Raw genomic sequence first — 22716 nt, forward strand, 5'->3', positions numbered from 1 at the left:
TGTGTAGCTGATGGTATTTGTGTCATCATGTAGGTAACGGTGGTTCTTGTTATTCTCCTCTGTGTAGTTTATTGTGGTTTTCGTAGTGAAAGTGCTACAGATGAAGGAGGTGAATGATGTCAGGGAGTATGAGGATGAGGACGGCGACAGCACGGCAGCAGCAGACCTGTTGAGAGATCCCAAGGTGCTGAAAAACGATGACAATGATGATGCTGGACATTGCCATTCCACTCAAAGGTGAGCAGTTTGAGTCAGTTTGCTTCTGTTTGGCCGTCATTTCACCTGATGGAATCAGTCAATTTGGAGACTGAATTGGATTAAAGTGCCTGTCATACCATGATGGATTAAGGAACCGTATGATGAACTAATATAATTTTGGATATCCATTGGTTTGTTTTTGTCCTGCAAATGTCCTTTTCCCATTTGCTAATTGCGTCCCTTGTCAGCTGATGTCCAACGAGTCTGTTGGAAAGTTTTGTGCCAGCTCAAAACATTGAGCAGACATCAGTGACCTTTCCCAGTGGTGGCATGTTTATTTTTACAATTTTGTCCTCTACTTGTTTGCTACTTCTGCATTATGCTGTGGCTGTCCAATGCTTCAGCCTGGGCTTCTGATTGTCCAAAGCTCCGGCGCAGAGTGTGAATTCAGCACGAGGGGAGAGAGGACAGTTCCTGACGCAGCAGCATGCAGTGCGGCTCTTCATTTAGTCAAGGTCAATGTTAATTGACAAAAAAGACAACGTGGATGACTTTTTTTTTTTTATCTACCGCACCTGGCAGATTCTACTGGCACGAATGCATCCCAGAGAAAGAACGTTTTACACAAATGTAGTGAGGAAGTACGACATCATGATCCCAGAGCAAGCCAGATTCTAGCCAGATTTATTTAAGAGATATTTGCCACCAGACAGATTAATCCATGACTAATCAGTTTACTTAAACCATCATTGTGTGGCAACACCTTAAGGATTAACAGTTGGCCTTCCATTGCCACCTCCCACCTCCTGCAAGCAGGTGGGAGCAGATTGTGGAACAGTCTTCCCTCATAAGCAGATAGCATCAAAGAGCCTGAGACCATGCAGGGATGTGATTATGTGGCGTTACTTATCTCTTCAGCCTTGAACGCTGCTGATATCCGCTCTGCCTGCTAACACAGCACATTTCTTCTCCTCACACTCCTCATCTGCAGGCCTTCAGCGCTCTCTCTCGCTCCTCTCTCCACAGGAAGCATGTGCAGAATGGGATCACCAAGGAGAAGCACCTATAACAGGCCCTCTGCCTCCATCACATGGCACAAAGCTGTGAGCGAGTCCAGATGGTTCATGCTCTTGAGTGATGCTGAAGGAAGCGGTGCAGCAAAGGCAAAGGAAGAAAACTAATAAGTTTAGTGAAAATTAAAATTTTAAATTTACGAGGTCTGTCCATAAAGTAACGTACCTTTTTATTTTTTTTCAAAAACTATATGGATTTCATTCATATTGAGCGCCTTGGGGCAACTGTTTGTTGTGATTTGGCGCTATACAAGAAAAAAGTTGATTGATTGATTGATATGTTTTTACGTCAGACATGCTTGAACCCTCATGCACATGTGTGAGTTTTTCCACGCCTGTCGGTGACGTCATTCGCCTGTGAGCACGCCTTGGGAAGGAGTGGTCCCACCCCCTTGTTGGATTTTCATTGTCTGGAAATGGCGGAATGAAAAGGACTTTTTTTCCATCAGAATTTTTTCAGAAGCTGTTAGAGACTGGCACCTGGAAACCATTCGAAAAATTTATCTGGCTTTCGGTGAAAATTTTACGGGCTTCACAGAGAATAAGGACTTTAACTACAGCTTTAAGGACCCCTTTAAGGATGGTCGTGCGCCGCGCTCCGAGCTGCGACGACGACGCACAAACCACTGGATCATTTCTAAACGGATGGCTCTGTGGATACGAGACCGTCATGTGCTCTTTCTCTGGTTATCACAAGAGCTGGACATCAGCCATTTTCTGGCAGATTTCACTTTTAACAAGAGATTTTGTCATGGAAAGCCGCGCGGAGGCTTTGCGCGTCACGACCGATTCGCTTTGGAAGCGAGACAAAGGAACACCTCCGTTTTGGAGTGTTAGAGGACAAGTTGGGACATGCCTATCTCGGCTTTCAGTGCTTACTAGTCGAGTGAGTATAAGAGAAATTGTGGAGAGCTGGACATGTCCCAACTTGTCCTCTAACACTCCGAAACGGAGGTGTTCCTTTGTCTCGCTTCATCAGCGAATCGGTCGTGACGCGCAAAGCCTCCGCGCGGCTTTCCATGACAAAATCTCTTGTTAAAAGTGAAATCTGCCGGAAATGGCTGATGTCCAGCTCTTATGATAACCAGAGAAAGAGCACACGACGGTCTCTTATCCACAGAGCCATCTGTTTAGAAATGATCCAGTGGTTTGTGCCTCGTCGTCGCAGCTCGGAGTGCGGCACACCGACCATCCTTAAAGGGGTCCTTAAAGCTGTAGTTAAAGTCCTTATTCTCTGTGAAGCCCATAAAATTTTCACCGAAAGCCAGATAAATTTTTCGAATGGTTTCCAGTTGCCAGTCTCTAACAGCTTCTGAAAAAATTCTGATGGAAAAAAAGTCCTTTCATTCCGCCATTTCCAGACAATGAAAATCCGACGAGGGGGCGGGACCACTCCTTCCACAAGGCGTGCTCACAGGCGAATGACGTCACCGACAGGCATGGACAAACTCACGCATGCGCACGAGGGTTCAAGCATGTCTGACGTAAAAACATATGAATGAAAGCCATATAGTTTTTTGGGAAAAAATAAAAAGGACCGTTACTTTATGGACAGACCTCGTAGTTTAACAGCATTTCATTGTCATTTTCTGATGATTTTTTTTTTTAATAGCACTGTGAATGTTTTTTGTTTGTTCGGTCTTTTGTTTGTTTTTGTCATCACCCCAAGTGAAACCACAGGTCTCAGATAAGATACGGCATTGGCCCGTAGCCCTCTTACAGAGCTAATGATCACAAGGCATGCATGAGGTTTTGTTTACTCTGAGGTTGTCAAAATTATTATTATAATGCAAATGTTAAATAGTCATAATAACACACTTGATGAAAACTGAAAAGGAATTAAAAAGACTTTATTCTTTCGTAATGTGGGTACATACAATGCATACTCACCCTTTCATAGGTAACAAGAAGCCAATCAATGGAAAACACTAGAACTAATGGCGAGAAGAAAGCAACAAAGTACAAACACTCAACACATGGGAGGAATACAGGGGTATAAATCCACACTGAAGTAATCACACAAAGTGATGACAGGTGAGGGTAATTACAGATAGACGACAGCTGTGGAGAGATAGAAAGTTGATAAAACACCAGGGCTGTGAAAACTCCGGATTTCATCATGGGGGTGGGGGGGTTAGTGTTTTACTCTGTAATCGTGATCGTCACTGAATTTTTAAAATGCCTATCGCAAAGCGTTGTCTTTTTTGTACAACATTGTGCAAGTTTTATAGGTCCGGACACTGATCTGTATAACGGATACAAATCAGTGTCTGTGGATCCGTGGAGAAAAATGCTTCATTCAAAGCGTGGCTGTTTGCACTTGGGCTCGTCACAGCAAATCCAAGGTGGATCTGCTTGTTGAATTGGCACAGGTGTTACGGTGGATGCCTTGTGGCAGGGGTGGGATTTGAACCCCGAGCCTTCTGAACTGAAACCAAGTGCATTAACCACTTGGCCACCACCAATTGTCGTAAAGCGGGATGGGTTGGCTGCTACGGCGACGCTGTGTGCCTCCTCCAATACGCTGTTCCTTAAGCTTGTGGACATTACATACTTTTAGAACAATCAAGTTTTTAAAAGAAGAATTTTGCGGTATGTCTGTATTATGGAGCGACAGAGGGAAGATGGCAGAAAGATGGTGTGAAAAAGATAAAAGAAATGAGAAAAGCAAACTGCATCTTGTCCCATCAGGAAACACGGTAAGAATTTTTATCTCCCTGGAAAATAAAACATTGTGCTGTTCAAACAGGATTTCGCACAAGATTTTGTGACTTTATTAATGTAGATTTTCTTTCAATGAATGGATTTGCAGGAATTTACACAAGAATATAAGTTGACTTTTTTACTATAAAGTGTGTTATTGATATTTTACCATGATTTTCAAAATATTCGACAAGCATTAGCTGTGGTTTTTGAAATGCTTTAACAGTGTTTTCAGTCTTTGTGAATTTCATGTAGTTTAATTGTTCTGAGGTAATGCATTTGGTTTACAATTAAAAGAAAAATCATTCCAGGTCCTACTTCCATGTCATATTCTGTTATTTCAACAATATCATTTACGGTGTAAATAAAAGGTTGAGTCTAAAATAATTTAAATATGCACTTCTTTTGATATTCTTTCTTCCAGGAGATGCTGAAACTGTATCATTAGATACAAAATTAATTTGGTTTCTGGGGCCTCTCTGCCTCCTGTAAATTTGTCTGGGATTTCACAGCCCTGAAACACATAGAGAAACCAAGACCATTCAAATAAATCAGGAAGAGATAACTACAAATATAGAAACACAACAATGAAAAAATAAGCACAGGAATGAAACAATAAAACCAGACAGCAATAACTCAGGAACTAAACTGCAGAACATTTAAATAAACAACAGACATACAAGGATAAAGACAGCACACAGACTTGAAAACCTCCAGGGACCCCAGACAATATCAACACTACGAACTGTCACAAGGGGGAGCCAGAGGACAAGGACAGACACAGACATGAAAACCCACAGAATCAGAATCAAATTCATTGCCAAGTAAGTTCTCACATACAAGGAATTTGATCTGGTGTCATTGATGCATAAACAACAATAAAAAGAAAAAGAAGAAATACTTCTGTAAGAAGTAAAGGAGTAAAATATACACATAAGTAAATAAGCAAAACTATGTTCACTGTCAAATATAACGTAGTGGAATGAGGCTGTTCAAAGGCATGCAGATGTACAGTACCTTTCAGGTAGGGGTACTCAATCTACTTTTTGGGAATGGGGTGGCAGGGTAAATGGGGGGTCTCTCACATTATTTATTAGTCTAGCTGCAGATGGACCTCAGCCATCTGCTAGAGGGGACGGTGACAAAAAGTTTGTGTCCTGGGTGAGAGGGATCGGCTACTATCTTCTTTTCTCACCTCAGAGTCCTGAAGGTGTACAGGTCCTGTAGGGATAGCAGATTGCACCTTTTCTGCTGCGTGGATGATACGCTGCAGTCTGCAGGGAACTCAAAATAACACCAGGAACAGTCACAAGAGGGTGGCAGAGGATAACCCTAACCCTGTCCAATAAATGTGTTATTATGACTTTATGCGCTGACAACGTCAGACCAAAGAAAACCTTGTGGCCTCTCTGGGATCTTTGAAGCCTCTTTAAGGGCGTGTCCTCGAATATAGTAACCTTTAGTGAGCTTATAAACAAGCTGCATGTGTTTTGGCTGAGCCGTGTTTGCTGTCAGTGTTTCCAAAAGTACCTATTTGGGAAACCCCCCCCCCCCCCTTCCTTCCATGACTGCCCTCGCTGACTCCACTTACGAGCAGAAAGGCTAAAGACATGAGTCGATCTACGTTCCGATCCTCACCTATGGTCATGAGATTTGGCTCATGACCGAAAGAACGAGATCGTGGGTACAAGCGGCCGAGATGAGTTTCCTCCGCAGGGTGGCTGGGCGCTCCCTTAGAGATAGGGTGAGGAGCTCGGTCACTCGGGAGGAGCTCGGAGTCGAGCCGCTGCTCCTCCACATCGAAAGGAGTCAGTTGAGGTGGCGGGGGCATCTTTTCCGGATGCCCCCTGGACGCCTCGATGGAGAGGTGTTCCGGGCACGTCCCATTGGGAGGAGGCCCCGGGGAAGACCCAGGACACGCTGGAAGGATTACATCTCTCGGCTGGCTTGGGAACGCCTTGGGGTTCCCCCGGAGGAGCTGGGGGAGGTGTGTGTGGATCGGGAGGTCAGGGCGGCTTTGCTTGAGCTGCTGCCCCCGCGACCTGACTCCGGATAAAGTGGAAGAAAATGGATGGATGGATGTTTGTCAGCATCTTGTTCCCCTAGCTGCAGTGGGATGGCTCGGTGCTGCCGACTGCTCTTTCAGTCAGCGGTGGCGGCTGCACAGCTTTGACTTCCTGCAGCTGCTAGTTTTGAAATGAAAAGCCAGGTTAATATAGTTGTGTGTGACGTGTGGATGCAGCCGAGTCTTTGAAACAATCTTTTGTTTCCCTTTCAACAGATCATTTCACCTCCCTGTTTCAGTTACTTGTCTTATGGTCTTTCTTTTTTTTTTGTACTGTTGATTAATGGGCATTGGGGATAATCACTTGACATTCCTGTATGTATGAAGCATTTTATGTGTATATTTGCTTAGCGTGTGCTGCATAGCATCTAATGCTGCGTTGACATGAAGGCATGCAAGCTGATTGCTGGTTTAATGACGGCAAATAGCTGGAATTGATTGATGAGGTTTTAGAGTCATTTTAATTACAACATGGATTTGAATAATATTTAAAAACCAGTTCTTGGAATGTTCCAGCAAAAGACCCCATACTGGTGTAAAGCTGAATCTGAATATGATTACAGCATATATGCACACATGGAATGCATGACATTGGAATGATTTTAACCATCTTAAAAAGGAAGAAGAGTTTTACTTTCAACATGTACTCATGTCTTTATTAGTGTTTGACACAGCAGCTGCCACTGGACACAGAAACCTCCCTGAGGTGAAAAATGGTATCCAAGTCAGGCGTATTCAGTAATATTTGGTATTTCACTTGCATATCAGTTGGCCTGCTACTGTAGTAAGTAAGAGACTTTCTTTTCTACCTTTTTGATCAAATTCAAGCTCTTGTTTCGATGAACTGCATGCTTGCACTGCTGGAGCATTCCGCAGATGTCCATAGATGATGATTATGTTTTTGTTTTTTAACAACTCTGCTCCTCTTTCAGAGTCCCTGAAGTGAAGCAATCCTTTTAACATTCTTTTATATATATATATATATAAATTATTTCAAGTGAAAAAGGGAGGAGCCAAAATAAAATGATTTTATCTGTATTTATTGTTGATTTGTTTTTGGATTTGCTGCTGTTTGTCTGAGAGCACTGTTGTCACAGATCAGCAATCCAGGGACCAGGGCGAGACAGTTTGTTCAACAAACAGACGTCTCAGATCATCGTAATGTGAATGCTCACAGCGACTTTACTTCTGCTGTGAAGAGTAACAGGCGACACTGAATCCTTGAGGCCAGTTCTTTTTGGTGACAGGCATTAAGATCACAGTCAAGCCCCTGACAAGTCACATTCACTGGATTAATGGGTGTAAAGCAAGCGGTCATATCGTGAGGGACACCAATGTATTATAAGCAAATATCTCTCATATTAACCATTAAAAAACCTCATCTGATTTTCACTAAATATGGTTTATAAGTCTGATTAAATTACTTTCACAGAGAATTGCATTTTTTCCCCATTTGAAATGTGCATCAATACATCATGATATACAGTGTGTGTACACACACAGCAGTATACCATATATGCAACCAATCTTTCTTAGAAAATATTTTACATAAATAAACCAAAAGAAACATTTAGTTAGATCAAATTACAATCTTTAAACTAGTTGTATATCCACATGGACATGTAAATGATGAAGAGTAAATAATGTAATTTAACTAGGATAATGGTTGAACATATTAACATAAAACTGTAAACAGTGGTTTGCAAGATTCTCAAATATGATCTCATCACCAAATAAAAATCAATTTAAAACCCCCAGTTTCACAACACTAAACAGAATGTTATATCATGCCCTGGAAAATGCTCTTATTCATTTCAGTAATTGCTACATTCTGCATCACTTGAATTGCACTTACATGCTGCAGAGCAACGCAGAAGAAACCTTTTACACTTATATCGTGCAGTCATGCATCTTGAGGCACAACTGCAGCTGATCAATTCCAAACGAGTCTTTTTTTCATAATGTAGCTTATAAATACCTTCTTCAACTTCCTGCAAAGTTTTAAGACATTCTCAATGGTGGAAGTGAATATCCACATTTGTCTTTAATTCTGATGACCACTATTCAAATGATGTGTGGAAATAATGGGAGAAAGTAATTTACTTTTGAATTCAAAAAACAAATTTCTTGTATTACTCTGAACTTTATTTACAGACTTTAATCTGAGGACAATAGTCTGCTAGTGGCTCCAAAATAAATGACTCAGGAATTTTAGATATTCTATTTGTCTGCTTGAAATATGGGGATGAAATAAGATATTTTAATGACTACAATGAGAAATTAAATTTCAGTTATTGTCACATCCAGTATCTTAATTCCCACCAAAAATAACAAACTACACTTGATTATTGTTGTCACACATGATATAAAACTGTAAAATGTGGAATTTCCTGGTCATCCCAGATTTTGGGCTGTATTGACTTGTACATACGAGGTACAGCTTGGCAAACACCAAAAATGGATTCAGCACAAAAAATACCCTTAGAAAAGTTCACTTGCCAACTTTTGACAAAAGTCTATTTGCCCACTCAGAAATGCCAGAGGCTCTTCATGCCTCCTGTACACATTTTGGTGATTCTGACCTGGGCTATACAGTCTAGTGACTTATTTATTCCAGATGACAATGTGGGATATATTCTGACAAGTAGACATTAAGGGATGGCCAGTAAAATCACAGAGACCATTAATTTTGACTACAATCTTTAATTACCTTGAGGTAATTTGGTACTAATCTAGCTAAGGGATATATGCAACTTTCTGCAATTTCACTTTTTGAAGATGTACAGGTTTTATACTCAAAATAATGGAAAAAATTTTTTTTTGTTTTTTACAAAAAGCGCCCCCTACTGGGTTCCACGTGGGAGGTACAGCTTGGCAAACAGCAAAAATGGATTCAGCACAAAAAATACATTTAGAAAAAATTGTTTGCCAACTGTTACTCAAAAATGGCTGAAGATCTTTAAGTCCCTTTTTCTGATTCTGATCCTGACTATAACAACCCAGGTAATCCATACATAAAGAAACCAAAACAAAAAAGTACATAAATGAAGTTTTTTTTGTAATAAAATGGAATGACAGGGAAAAGTATTGAACACACTGAAATGTATTTAATGGTTCATACTAAAGCCTTTGTTGATAAAGACAGCTTCAAGATGCTTCCTGTATGGAGAAACTAGTCACATGCATTGCTCAGGTGTGATTTTGGCCCATTCTTCACACAGACTTCAAATCTTGGAGGTTCTGTGGACCTCTTCTATGAACTTTGATCTTTAGTTCTTTCCATAGATTTTCTATTGGAATCAAGTCAGGTGATTGGCTGGACCATTTTCTTTGCAACTATTGTACCTGCTAATTCCAGGTCTTTCTGAAGCTCTCCCCAAATGGTCCTAGGCTCTTGGACAATGCTTCTTATTCTTTTCAGTCCTTTGTCATAAAACTTGAGAGGAGCACTTACCCATGGCCGGTTTATGGTGAAATGATGTTTTTTCCAGCTCACTGGAACATTCAGAAGTTTAGGAATCCTGCAACCAATGCCATTGGTATGTTTTGCAACAATAACGTTACAAAGATCTTGAGAGAGCTCTTTGCTTTTATCCATCATGAGCCATTTCTTGTGTGCCCCCTTGTTAATGAGGCACCTTTTTTATAGGCCATCAGTTGCAACTTAATCAGCTGTTATTAATTTGTACTGACAAGAGACAGGATTGCTAATTACTAATAGATTTCAGATGGTGTCTTGGCTTTCCTTGCACCCTCCTTCAGGTGTTCAATACTTTTCCTGTCATTTCACATTACTACACATAATTTATGGACATTGTAATAATACATACACATTTATAACATGTTAGTTGTGGTTACTCCCTCACAAAATGGCAGCAACAATTGTGTACCACTTTGTGGGCATGTCTCCTTAATTTATATATAGCTCTATATAACTGTGACCTCTGCTGGATTGTACAATTAAACACTAGCCATTATCCCCCACCACAAAATGGATTTCTTCTGAATCATTTGAAGTGACAAGTTCATTTTGAAAAAAAATCTGTTTATTGTATAACTTCTCCCAGGTGTGGAGTCGTTGGTTGCAGGTTACATTTGAGGTGGTTTTTGTTCTGGTTCTTGGAAACACGTCTCAGCTGGAGCACATTTCTGTGCAGAGTTTAGTTTCTGAATGTGGCTCCTCAGCAGCTAATTCTGTGAAAAACTGCACCAATTTCTTAGTATCATTTTGTTATTGAGTAGACCAAAAGCCAGAAGGGAAAGCTGTATTTGGAATTTTCTTTACTCATAAGTCTAGTTTAACAAGACCTGTGTCTTTTGATTTTGCACATTGTGATTCATATTCTATTTTTTCCCCCCTTCAAATGTTAACCACTTTCTAATCTGACATTTGGTAATTACTGGCTCTTTTGTAATAGTTTTAAAACCATTTAGCCATGTCATTTCATTTTCCCAAAATAAAACATCAGTAAATATGAGACGCTCTCCGTGTCATGTTTTGGTTTTAATTATAACCGATACCATTTTCACTGCAAAGATCAACTGTTGTGGCTGAGGCAAGACAAGGTTCAAATCAGAGGAGAGTTCATTTCAGTGCACAAATGTGAGCTACTTAAATAAATTAAAATTCATATTATTGGTAAATAGTCCTGAAGGTGTCATGCACCAACACACCGAACAGACAAAAAGCACCTTTCACTCATTGTCACGCAGCAAACTCAAAGATTCACTGTGGAAGCTGCCCAATATAAATATTTACCTGTTCAAGGAAAAGATTAAAAGAAAAGAGAGGTTCAATCACATTTTTACTGACCTATATCAAAAGGTCACATTCAGCTTAACACAGTTCAGGTGTTTCCACCAGAGTTCTGCCCATCAAAGCAGCTGATTATCTATCACACGTGTTGGCCTACTCGCACACGATTGGATTTGTGTTCACTGCACTGGAACATTTGATTTCAAATCATGTTCCATCAACTCCCAACTTAAAAGAATAAGCATTAAAAACAATGCATCAGGTTGTACAGTAACAGACAACACAGGTGTCCCCAAAAATGAGAGGCTTTCAGTGGTGAAATTAAATCTACTTAAATTTCTTAAACCATATTCAGAATATATAAGTTCCATTCAACTCAATGTTTCCTGATCAATTTCTTACTAAATCAAATGGAATTCCAAATGTCACATATTTCACATTTCATCATTAAGACTGTTTGTCTAATCCACACACACACTACAGGAACATGTTGAATTGGGAATTTAAAAAAAAAGTTGGAAAAACACATTTAACAAAAGGAAAATTTCTCCATGTAGCTGCCCGCGAATAATTACTGCAAATGTACCGTGTGCTGCGGAAAGGAATGGAGAGTAACTGATGGCACAAAGACTTCAAAGGCCGATCATGCAACAGCACCCACCAAAACAAGGTGGGACATGAAGAGACGTGTTCATGGGGGACAGAGAGAGACCGACAACACAATTCCTGATGTTGGCAGCAAGATGGGATCTGATATCACATTTATTGGTTCAGGATCCTGCTGGTTTAAAAACAGTCCTGATTAGAGCAGCTCAGCCAACCACCTGAATTTTTTTTTGGCCAGAGTTTGTTCATTTGAGGAAGGAGGTGGAGACGGGAAAAAGAATGTGTTGTGTTCCTTAGTGGGTCTTTGTCTTGGGCTGGGTGATGCGACAGACAACACTGTAGAGAAATCCAAAATTCTGCAGGCACAATAAATACAAAGGCAGTGAGCTTTGTTACACATCATAAAAATTATGTGCAAATACAAAAGCTTCAATGTGAAGTGCTGACTGAGCTGATTTACCTGGATGGCCAGATACATAATCCCCAAGTAGGTTGCAATGCAGATAGCCAGCAGCAGGTCAAAAATAGCAGGCTTCACTCTGCAACACCACAACAGGTATTATAATAAATAAATGACAAGAACACCTTGGACTTTCTTTTTTTTTTTTTACCCTTTATAACTGTGGACCATGATCCAAAATAAACAGCGTTGAGTGATACCCAACATTATAGCTGACTGAATTGGCTTCACCTAGGCTAAAGTAATACAAGCTGCACTTAGCCAAAGCACCTGAGAGGAAGAAGACTGGGTGAATTCTGACCTGTATGCATTCATGGTCTGCTTCAGCTGGTCATAAAATACAAACTCTGGATCCCTGCAGAGGAAAAAGGGAATGTCTGTCACACTGTGAGCACGATGAGGCATCTTTACTTCTGCAACTGCAGAATGTAATACTATCTTATCCGTGTCAATATAAATGCACATAAATAAATGGGGGCACAGTGGCTTAGTGGTTAGCACTGTTGCCTCACAGCAAGAAGGCCATAGAATGGCTTCCCGCTCTTTCTGTGTGGAGTTTGCATGTTCTCCCTGTGTCTGTGTGGGTTTCCTCCCACAATCAAAAACATGCTTATTTAGGGTCTGCTCCTTTCTCTGCATCTGACCAAGGCAGCATCTATATCTGGAGTTGGGCACCAGACTCCTAGTGGTTGGATTGTGTCTAACTGTAATTAGGATGGATTAAATACTGAGGACAAATTTTGTCATATGGTGCATCCAGAAAGCATTTCACTTTTTCCACATTTTATGTTACAGCCTTATTCCAAAATGGATAAAATTAATTTTTTCCTCAAAGTTCTACACACAATACCCATAATGACAATGTGAAAAGTTTTTTTTTGCTATTTTTCAAATTTATTTAAAAAACAAACAAATCAATTGTACATAAGTATTCACAGCCTTTGCCGTGAAGCTCAAAATGAAATGATGCACAGATGCATCCTGTTTCCACTGATCATCCTTGAGATGTTTATACAGCAGAGGTGTCAAATCCAGCTTCAGAAAGTAAAAGTCCAGCCACATATTAGTTCCATCTTCCCAATAAACCAGCTGATTGTAATTAGTTCAGCTCTTCAGGCAAGTGAACTAATTATTGATCACCTGTTTTAGGTGCACAGGTAGAAACAACACATGGGAGGGTTTTTACTTTCTGAAGCCGGATTTGACACCTCTGTTCTACAGCTTAACTGAAGTCCACCTGGGCTAAATTCAGTTGAATGGACATGATTTGGAAAGACACACACCTGTCTACATATAAGGTCCCACAGTTGACAGTGCATGTCAGAGCACAAACCAAGCATGAAGTCAAAGGAACTGTCTGTGGACCTCTGAGACAGGACTGTCTCGAGGCACAAATGTGGGAAAGGGTACAGAAACATTTCTGCTGCTTTGAAGGTCCCAATGAGCACAGTGGCCTCCATCATCCATAAATGGAAGAAGGTCGGACCAACCAGGACTCCTCCTGGAGCTGACTGCCCATCTAAAGTGAGTGATCAGGGTAGAAGGGCCTTAGACAGGGAGGTGACCAAGAACCTGATAGTCACTCTGTCACAACTCCAGCATTCCTCTGTGGAGAGAGAAGAACCTTCCAGAAGGACAGCAATCCACCAATCAAGCCTGTGTGGTAGTGGTCAGTCAGAAGCAACTACTGGTAGCCTGCCTGGAGTTTGTCTCATCAGACCAGAGAATTTTGTTTCTCATGGTCTGAGAGTCCTTCAGGTGCCTTTTGGCAAAGATTGAACTCTTTGGTGTGAATGCAGGCATCATGTTCCTGGATGAAAACCTGCTCCAGAGCACTCTTGACCTCAGACTGGGGCGATGGTTCATTTTCTAGCAGGACAATGACCCTAAGCACACAGCAAAGATATCAAAGGAGTGGCTTCAGGACAACTCTGTGAATGTCTTTGAGTGGCCCAGCCAGAGCCCAGACCTGAATCTGATTGAACATCTCTGGAGAGATCTGAAAATGGCTGTGCACCGACGCTCCCCATCCAAGCTGATGGAGCCTGAGAGGTGTTGCAAAGAGGAATGGACAAAACTGCCCAAAGATAGGAGCAATAAGCTTGTGGCATCATATTCAAGAAGACTTGAGACTAATTGCTGCCAAAGGTGCATCAACAAACTACTGAGCAAAGGGTGTGAATACTTACGTACAGGTGATTTTAGTTTTTAATAAATTTGCAAAAATATCAAAAAACTTTTTATGTCATTATTATGAGGTGTGGTCAGTAGAATTCTGAGGGAAAAAAAAACACTTTACTCCATTTTGAAATGAGGCTGTAACATAATAAAATGCAGAAAAAGTGAAGCACTGAATTCTTTCCGAATGCACCGTATGCATGTACAATGACAATAAGGGCCCTTCTTCTTCTAAATACACAAATCCCTGATTTAACACGTTAATGAGTGTTGCAGACTTATTTGTGTAATTAGCACAATAATATGCACAGACAGAGATGCCAATTAACTCTCTGAACAAGCTTTGGGTTTTTGTTTTGGCTTTATGCGCCTGTGGCATTTTTACGCACTTTGCAAGTCCTGCACCTCCACCGAAAGAGCTGAGTGATACCCAACTTTATAGTTGACTGAATCGGCTTCACCTAGGCTCAAGTACCTTACATCCTTACCTGGCCTTAAAATAATTCATTTAAATGTTCACAGTCTTCTACCCAAAACTGACCAAGTTAGAATGGGTAAAGTCAACAGGAGCACATATAGTTGTTATTTCTAAAACTTGGCTAACCAAATCTGTATCTGACAATGATGTTCACATAAAGTGCTTTGAAATGTATCGTGCTGATAGGCTAGCGAAAGGTGGGGGGGTTGCTATTTACGTAAATTCATCCCTCCATGTAAATTTGTTACAGGCTGTTTCTATTTGTAAACAATTTGAATTTTTAGAATTAAAGACTGAAATTGCTAAGGGCTTGCATGTAAATGTTGTGGGATATTATAGGCCTCCCTCTGCCATCTCAAATGCACTCCAATCATTGAAGGATTTATTTAAATTTGACTCAAATGAAACTATACTAACTGGAGATTTAAATTGGGACCGGCTAAATTCAAATTCAGATGATTTCAAAACTGTATGTGATCAACCGAATTTAACACAGCTAATTTCATCCCCCACTCGTCCAAATAATGTGTCCTTCGAAGTCCACATTGATTGATTTGATCTTAACAAATGCCCCACATAAATACTGCTCAACTGGGGTTTTTTGCAATGATCTCAGTGACCACTGCATCGTGGCCACTGTTAGGAATACTAAAATGGATAAAAAGAAACCACGAGTCATTATAAAGAGAGATTTAAAACATTTCAGTGAACAGGCATTTAATCATGACCTTTCTAAGTGCCAGTGGAACAGAATTGAACTCATTCCAGATGTTGAAACAGCTTGGTCATTTTTCTATGAGTGCTTCACGGCTACAGTTAATCAGCACGCCTCCTTTAAGAAATTTAGAATTAAAGGAAGAGATAATCCTTGGTTTACACCAGATTTGGCAAGTGTTTTACGTGAGAGGAACCTTGCCTGGGCAAAAGCAAGAAAAAAAACTGGTCTCAAATGTGATTGGGATATTTTTAGAAAATTAACAAATAAAGGTTCCTCCCAAATTAAAAAGGCCAAGTCTGAATTCTATTTGTCAGCTACAACTGACAGTCTTAATGACCCAAAAAGATTTTGGAAAACTGTAAAATCTCTAACCGCTGGAAATGACTCACAGGCTCTTCCAAATTATATTGTTCATAACTCAAGAAACATTTATGATAAGGTTGAAATGTTAAATTGTTTCAACAAACATTTTATTTTCCTTTACACCCTCTCTAAATTCAACCAGTCCGGTGACTGTGTCTGAACCACCCACTGATACATCAGCCTTTAGTTTCCAGCCATTTACCTTGGGCCAAGTCCACAAAGCATTAAAATTGTTAGATGCCAGAAAACCTCAAGGACCTGATTTAATTGATCCCTACTTTCTGAAAATTGCTGCCGATTTCATAGCACAAACCCTTTTATTTTTGAGTGTGAGCACGATGCAAATTCCCAAAATATGGAAATCAGCTTTTGTCACACCATTATTCAAAGGTGGTGACCCTACAATCTTAAATAACTATAGGCCAATTTCAAAACTTTGTATTTTATCTAAAATTTTGGAATCTTTAATAAATGACCAACTGAAAGAATTCTTGTATTACAATAATATATTGTGCAATTTTCAGTCAGGTTTCAGAAAACGTCATAGTACCATTACCGCAACACTGAAAGTGATCAATGATATCTCAACAGCTCTTGGCAATAAGCAACATAGTGCTGCGCTTTTTATTGATTTCTCAAAAGCTTTTGACTCTGTGAACCATATTTTACTCAAAGAGAGGTTGACCCACATTGGACTATCTAAAGAGGCGGTTGGGTGGATTTGTAATTATCTTACTGACCGATCCCAGTGTACTAAATCTGATCAGATTTGTTCTAATATTCTACCATTAACGAAAAGAGTGCCCCAGAGCTCTGTTTTGGGGCCACTCCTATTCATCATCTATGTGAACAACGTTGGCCAGACTCTCATGGACACAAAATATAATTTTTATGCTGATGACATGGTCATCTATAGTTTTGCAAAAACTCTAAATGTTAGTGTCTCTATATTACAAAACGCTTTCAACACAGTTCAGGAAGTGTTTCTAAAGCTAGACCTCTCTTTAAATGCTAATAAGAGCAAACTAATGCTGTTCTCAAAAACAAAAAACAATCTGCTGATGAGCCCTTCAATTGCCACTCTTCAAGGAGCAGAGATTGAAAGGGTCAAATCATTTAAATAGCTAGGAATTTTAATTGATGACAACCTTAACTTTAAAGGACACGTTGAACAACTAATTGGGAAACAGACTGAAAATTGGTTTCTATTTCAGAAACAGGCTATGCTTTTCTTTTAATGCAAAAAAGAAACTCGTAGCTGCAACATTTTTACCAATTTTGGATTATGGTGACCTCATTTATATGAATGCCCCAACTCAAGTATTAAAACTATTAGACTCAGTCTACCATGCCTCTCTGAGGTTCATCACAAACTGTAAGCCTTGCACACACCACTGCGAACTTTACACGTGTGGGTTGGCTGGCCAGCCTTGGATTCTCGTAGACTCACTCACTGGGGTATGTTCATTTATAAGGGTATTCTCCGTCTGCTCCCCTCATATCTCTCTGAATATATTCAACCAAAAGTGGCTGGATTGTATTCCTTACGCTCTCAAGAATCACTGCTCCTGTCTGTACCAAGTGTCCGCACAGAAACTGGGAAGGTGGCATTTCAGTTTTCTGCCCCCACAACATGGAACAATCTACAGAAAGACTGGAAACTAAAGGAACTGGTTCCAATTGGCAAGTTTAAACTTTTGCTTAAAAGTTTGGAAATGAAATCCATGATTTGTAAATGCTTTTAAATAGCTGTATTATTGTATGAAAATGTCTTATGTCTTGAAATTGTTGTGATCTGTGCCGTTGTCTTGGCCAGGACTCCCTTGAAAAAGAGATTACTAATCTCAATGGGATTTTCCTGGTTAAATAAAATAAAAGTAATACAAGCTACACTTAGCCAAAGCACCTCAGAGGAAGAAGACTGGGTGAAGTCAATGCTGGAAGTAGGTGTAGCTCAAAGATGTTTTTAGACTATATAAACACATTTACAATGTCATAAATCACAAAAGAAAAGCTATTAATTTTCTATACTTTATATTTTACAAAAAAAGGGGGGAGGGGGTTCATGTTACTTCCCCAGCCGGGGCTAGTACCCATTTACAGCTGGGTGGACTAAGACAATGCAGATCAAGTCTTGTCCAAAGGCACAGGAGGCAAAAGTGGGATTCGAACCCAGGTACATATTGGCAGACCAGCTTCATATCCACAGAGCTACAGTAGTGTTCAGAATAATAGTAGTGCTATGTGACTAAAAAGATTAATCCAGGTTTTGAGTATATTTCTTATTGTTACATGGGAAACAAGGTACCAGTAGATTCTCACAAATCCAACAAGACCAAGCATTCATGATACGCACACTCTTAAGGCTATGAAAATGGGCTATTAGTAAAAAAAAAAAAAAAAAGTAGAAAAGGGGGTATTCACAATAATAGTAGTGTGGCATTCAGCCAGTGAGTTCATCAATTTTGTGGAACAAACAGGTGTGAACCAGGTGTCCCCTATTTAAGGACGAAGCCAGCACCTGTTGAACATGCTTTTCTCTTTGAAAGCCTGAGGAAAATGGGATGTTCAAGACATTGTTCAGAAGAACAGCGTAGTTTGATCAAAAAGTTGACTAGAGAGGGGAAAACTTATACGCAGGTGCAAAAAATTATAGGCTGTTCATCTACAATGACCTCCAATGCTTTAAAATGTACAAAAAAAATAAATAAATAATAATAATAAAAAAAAACGAGACATGTGGAAGAAAACGGAAAACAACCATCAAAATGGATAGAAGAATAACCAGAATGGCAAAGGCTCACCCACTGATCAGCTCCAGGATGATCAAAGACAGTCTGGAGTTACCTGTAAGTGCTGTGACAGTTAGAAGACGCCTGTGTGAATCTAATTTATTTGCAAGAATCCCCCGCAAAGTCCCTCTGTTAAATAAGACGTGCACATGCAAAAGAGGTTACAATTTGCCAAAGAACACATCAACTGGCCTAAAGAGAAATGGAGGAATATTTTGTGGACTGATGAGTAAAATTGTTCTTTTTGGGTCCAAGGGCCGCAGACAGTTTGTGAGATGACCCCCAAACTCTGAAATTAAGCCACAGTTCACAGTGAAGACAGTGAAGCATAGTGGTGCAAGCATCATGATATGGCCATGTTTCTCCTACTACGGTGTTGGGCCTATATATCGCATACCAGGTATCATGGATCAGTTTGGATATGTCAAAATACTTGAAGAGGTCATGTTGCCTTATGCTGAAGAGGACATGCCCTTGAAATGGGTGTTTCAACAAGACAATGACCCCAAGCACACTAGTAAACAAGCAATATTTTGGTTCCAAACCAACAAAATTAATGCCTCGCAGATGTGGAAAAATGATGAAAAACTGTGGTTATGCAACTAAATACTAGTGATTCAGAGGATTGCTAAAAAGGCAGTTTGAACATAATAGTTTTGCGTTTGTAGCATCACCAGCAGATGCTACTATTACTGTGAACACCCCTTTTCTACTTTTTTTTTTTTTTTTTTACTAATAGCCCAATTTCATAGCCTTAAGAGTGTGCGTATCATGAATGCTTGGTCTTGTTGGATTTGTGAGAATCTACTGAATCTACTGGTACCTTGTTTCCCATGTAACAATAAGAAATATACTCAAAACCTGGATTAATCTTTTTAGTCACATTACTATTCATTACATTACTATAGTAGTCGCATATAGTAGACGACAGTAGCAGTAACTGTACCTGCTCTGCTAAGTACCCCTAGATAACTCCATCACACCTGGCTCAGCCTGGAATAATGTTGAATTTTTGTCATGTAATTGCTGATTGTAGCAAAGTCATTCAAAGCATCACAGTTATGCTGTGGAGCACAGGAGTTTTAATTCTTTTTGTAACAGAATTTAGAGAGAGCAAGCAGTTTATGTCTGGTGAGTTTTTAATGCAGAAATGATTTTTGAAGAATTACCACTACATTGAGAATAGATATTGTGATTAACTTTCAACATCTGATCATTTGTTCTTACAGTTTCTAGCGTCAACTACAGAATAACTGCGATCACAGATATCACCAGTCAAAAATTTTAAATCAGTTGCAACCTTATTGTTGCAAAACATACTGATGGCATTGGTTACAAGGATTCAGTTTTAATCAGTCTTTCCAAAGGTAATTAAAGACTAAATAAAATAAACAGTCCATCCCATCCAGTAACCAGGTCTTTACCTTTTGTCAGCTTTGACATAGTGTCTCTTGACATCTTTGAGGTAATGTCCGAGGTGATACTCCAGAGTGGACACCACGCTGCTGTCTTTGTCCACCAGCTGGGCAGCTCGAGGCTGCGCTGTGAGCCAGTCCACTACTGCCGCTAACTGCTCCTCCTGTACCTGCTGAAGCAACATTTAAAGCCCGACCATCTGAATGACTGTGACGAGCAGCACTGCATATAAAAATTATACTCCTTCTGATCTTTGTCATACGGCATTTTCTTTAAGTTTTAGCAGGAAAAGGATTAAAAGACTTGATTTTTGTTTTTTATTCTAAATAAGTAGAACTATAGCAGTATTTTAAAGTCTTTCCAGATGTGGCCATGTAAAATTTAGATTTTAAAAAAGTGATTTAATTGAGGTTGGACATGAAAGCACCAAAAACTGGTGCTGAATGTTTGAACATATTTTAGAGGTGGGCAGTAAAAGATGAAATTTACACTGTGGGCACCCACACTACAGCTTGGCACAAAACAACCACTATTCTGTTTTCAAAAAGGAGATATGCATGAGGGTCTAAAACACACCTTTGACACGAGGTTTTATTAAACAACTGTATTTCCAAACTACTAAAACACAGAATTACATAATGACCATTGCCAAGTATTCTGGTAATTTTTAAAAGTCTTGTTTTTCATGATTAATCAGATTACATGGTTTAATACTCAGAGATGAAAAGATTCATTTGTATTCACCTCATATGTGAGAAGGGAAATCACAAGAGGTCAGACTGGCTAAAAATGTACTTGTTTTCCATAGCAACAGAAAGGATTAAAACACACAAACTAAAGCTGCAAAATAATCCACATGTACACACCAAACATAATGTTCAGTGTTTTCCAATCACCAAATATACTTAAAACACTAAAAAACAGCTGTGCACACTGTTTTTACAGACAAAATCCTTTACCAAATCAGTCCTTTAATGTATAAAAGCATTCCGATAATACATTAAGGGACTATAATGTATCACTGGTCACATTATAGAAACAAATTTTTATACCATTTGTTAAGAAATTTATTGCATTCTTCATGTAAAGAGACTTAAGAGTACATTACAAACAATAATGATCAGGAGTTGTACTAAAATGTACTTTGTGCTCAGTGCATAACTATGCTCCCCCCGACACTTTATGAATAGAGACATTTGTATTAATGAAACAAGCATAAAATAAACTGTTAACTCTTTAAATATGCCCAACGTTCACAATGAATTACTTTTTTATTCTGTCTACAACTAGGCAGCAGCATGTCAAACAGAACCCGCTAAATTTCCTTTTGACCTTGATAAATCTCATTGGGCCTCATGTATCAACGTGCGAACGGCGATATTTGAGCGTATATGGGGTGTACGCCAAAACGGCTGCGCTACTTGGCATTTATCAATGTGGTCGTTGGCGTACGCTGCGCTGAAAATATACACCAGGTCGAGAGGTGGTGTAAATTATACACCAAAATGAACCAGCGCTGGAATCCACATAAAAATGAATATGATCGGCCTGATAAACAGTGCCATCATACAAATCAATGCATATGTTACATAAATAACACTTTCCTGATTATACTACATAATAATCAATACAAATCCCGCTTTTGCGGGATTGCTGGTCTATCGAGCACGATCTGTGGCCACAGCGCTGACTGCAAAGAAAGCACTGAGCTTAACTTTATGTGGTGTGATCGTTTTAGACAATGAAACTGATAATTACAACTGTAGTGTTGTCATTCCCTTTGCCCGTGCTGCAATCAGGTTGTGTCGTCTCCATTCGTTTGTCACAATAAAATAAATAAAGAAATACATTTTAAGAATAAAGAAATCTGAAAAATTAGGCGTCTTATTAACTGAGCGAGCAAATATCCACGTCAAGAATTATTGACATGTGAAAAGAGAATACAGTCCCTCGCTATAACGTGGTTCACCTTTCGTGGCCTCGTCGTTTCGCGGAGTTTTTAGTCCAATTTTGCATGCCTTTTTTTTTTTTTTTTTTTAAACAGTGTTCTGCGTGTCTGTTTATAAGAATCTTCTCGCCCAGAAGAAAAAAAGAGCGCCAACAACTACCCATAACTGTGTTTGTCACTCAGAAACAGACACCCGCAGCCAGGTGTGAGTGGAAAAAGGCGCGGCGCCAGGACACAGAGGCGCCATCTGTGAAATACTGGTCAGTCACCATTAATAATTTCTTGTGTGTCCAACCTCGTACGTTGATCGTTAAAATTAAATTTGTTAGTTCTAAAAGCCATCATAATTATTTATAGGAAAATGTTCTATTTTTATTTCTCAAACAAATGTTTGGGCCTGAAAACAGTTTGGTCTTATTTTTCTACTAAGGTTTGAACTTTGAGAGTGTTTACACATGAGAGAAAAGTGAGAAAATGTTCATGCCTGATTGAGAAAGTGTATAAAGTGGTTTTACAGGGTTTTTACAGCTTTAAAACGTCTATAATAATTGTAAAAAATAACGCTGACTACGTCGCGGTTTCACGTATTACGGGCTATTTTTAGAACGTAACTCCCGCGATAAACGAGGGACCACTGTAACACTTTTTTGATTATACTACAAAATAATACGACGGCCGCTTTTGACGCTCTATTGGCACGCGTCGTGATTGGTGGTGTTCTTTTTCTCTGCCATCTTCCTGGCTTCCATGTCGTAAAATGAGGGTGTGTCTGAAGTGGAGTCTGATTATTTATGGGCGTGTTTATTATAATTATGATTGTTTTCACCCGCCGCATTTATCAAGGTCGCATCAGGCGTACGCCGGAAATGGGCAGGTGCGCACTGCTTGATACATGTCACGGCAACTTTGGTGTACTTCAAATTTACATCATAAATTTACGCCACAAGTGCGCAACTTTGATA

The 22716-nt window shown here is 39.6% G+C and overlaps 2 protein-coding genes across 4 annotated transcripts in view; one reads left to right on the forward strand and one right to left on the reverse strand.

Moving 5' to 3' along the window:
• Positions 1–1363, forward strand: part of cers1 (ceramide synthase 1) — a 111454-nt gene extending 110091 nt beyond the window's left edge. For both annotated transcript variants that reach the window (XM_034179837.1, XM_034179838.1), the window contains exons 6-7: positions 68–237; positions 1225–1363. In XM_034179837.1, the coding sequence (XP_034035728.1) occupies positions 68–237; positions 1225–1267 (213 nt within the window). In that variant the 3' untranslated portion in view covers positions 1268–1363. The remainder of the gene's footprint in view (positions 1–67; positions 238–1224) is intronic.
• A 9161-nt stretch (positions 1364–10524) lies between these two features.
• The window catches only part of ncln (nicalin), a 34706-nt gene continuing 22514 nt past the window's right edge, over positions 10525–22716 (reverse strand). For both annotated transcript variants that reach the window (XM_034179836.1, XM_034179834.1), the window contains exons 12-15: positions 19815–19978; positions 12163–12216; positions 11862–11940; positions 10525–11757 (exon numbers count right to left, since the gene is read on the reverse strand). In XM_034179836.1, coding sequence (XP_034035727.1) covers positions 11695–11757; positions 11862–11940; positions 12163–12216; positions 19815–19978 — 360 coding nt within the window. In that variant the 3' untranslated portion in view covers positions 10525–11694. The remainder of the gene's footprint in view (positions 11758–11861; positions 11941–12162; positions 12217–19814; positions 19979–22716) is intronic.

Source organism: Thalassophryne amazonica, chromosome 10 (assembly GCF_902500255.1).
Source record: "Thalassophryne amazonica chromosome 10, fThaAma1.1, whole genome shotgun sequence".
NCBI classification, from domain to species: Eukaryota; Metazoa; Chordata; class Actinopteri; order Batrachoidiformes; family Batrachoididae; genus Thalassophryne; species Thalassophryne amazonica.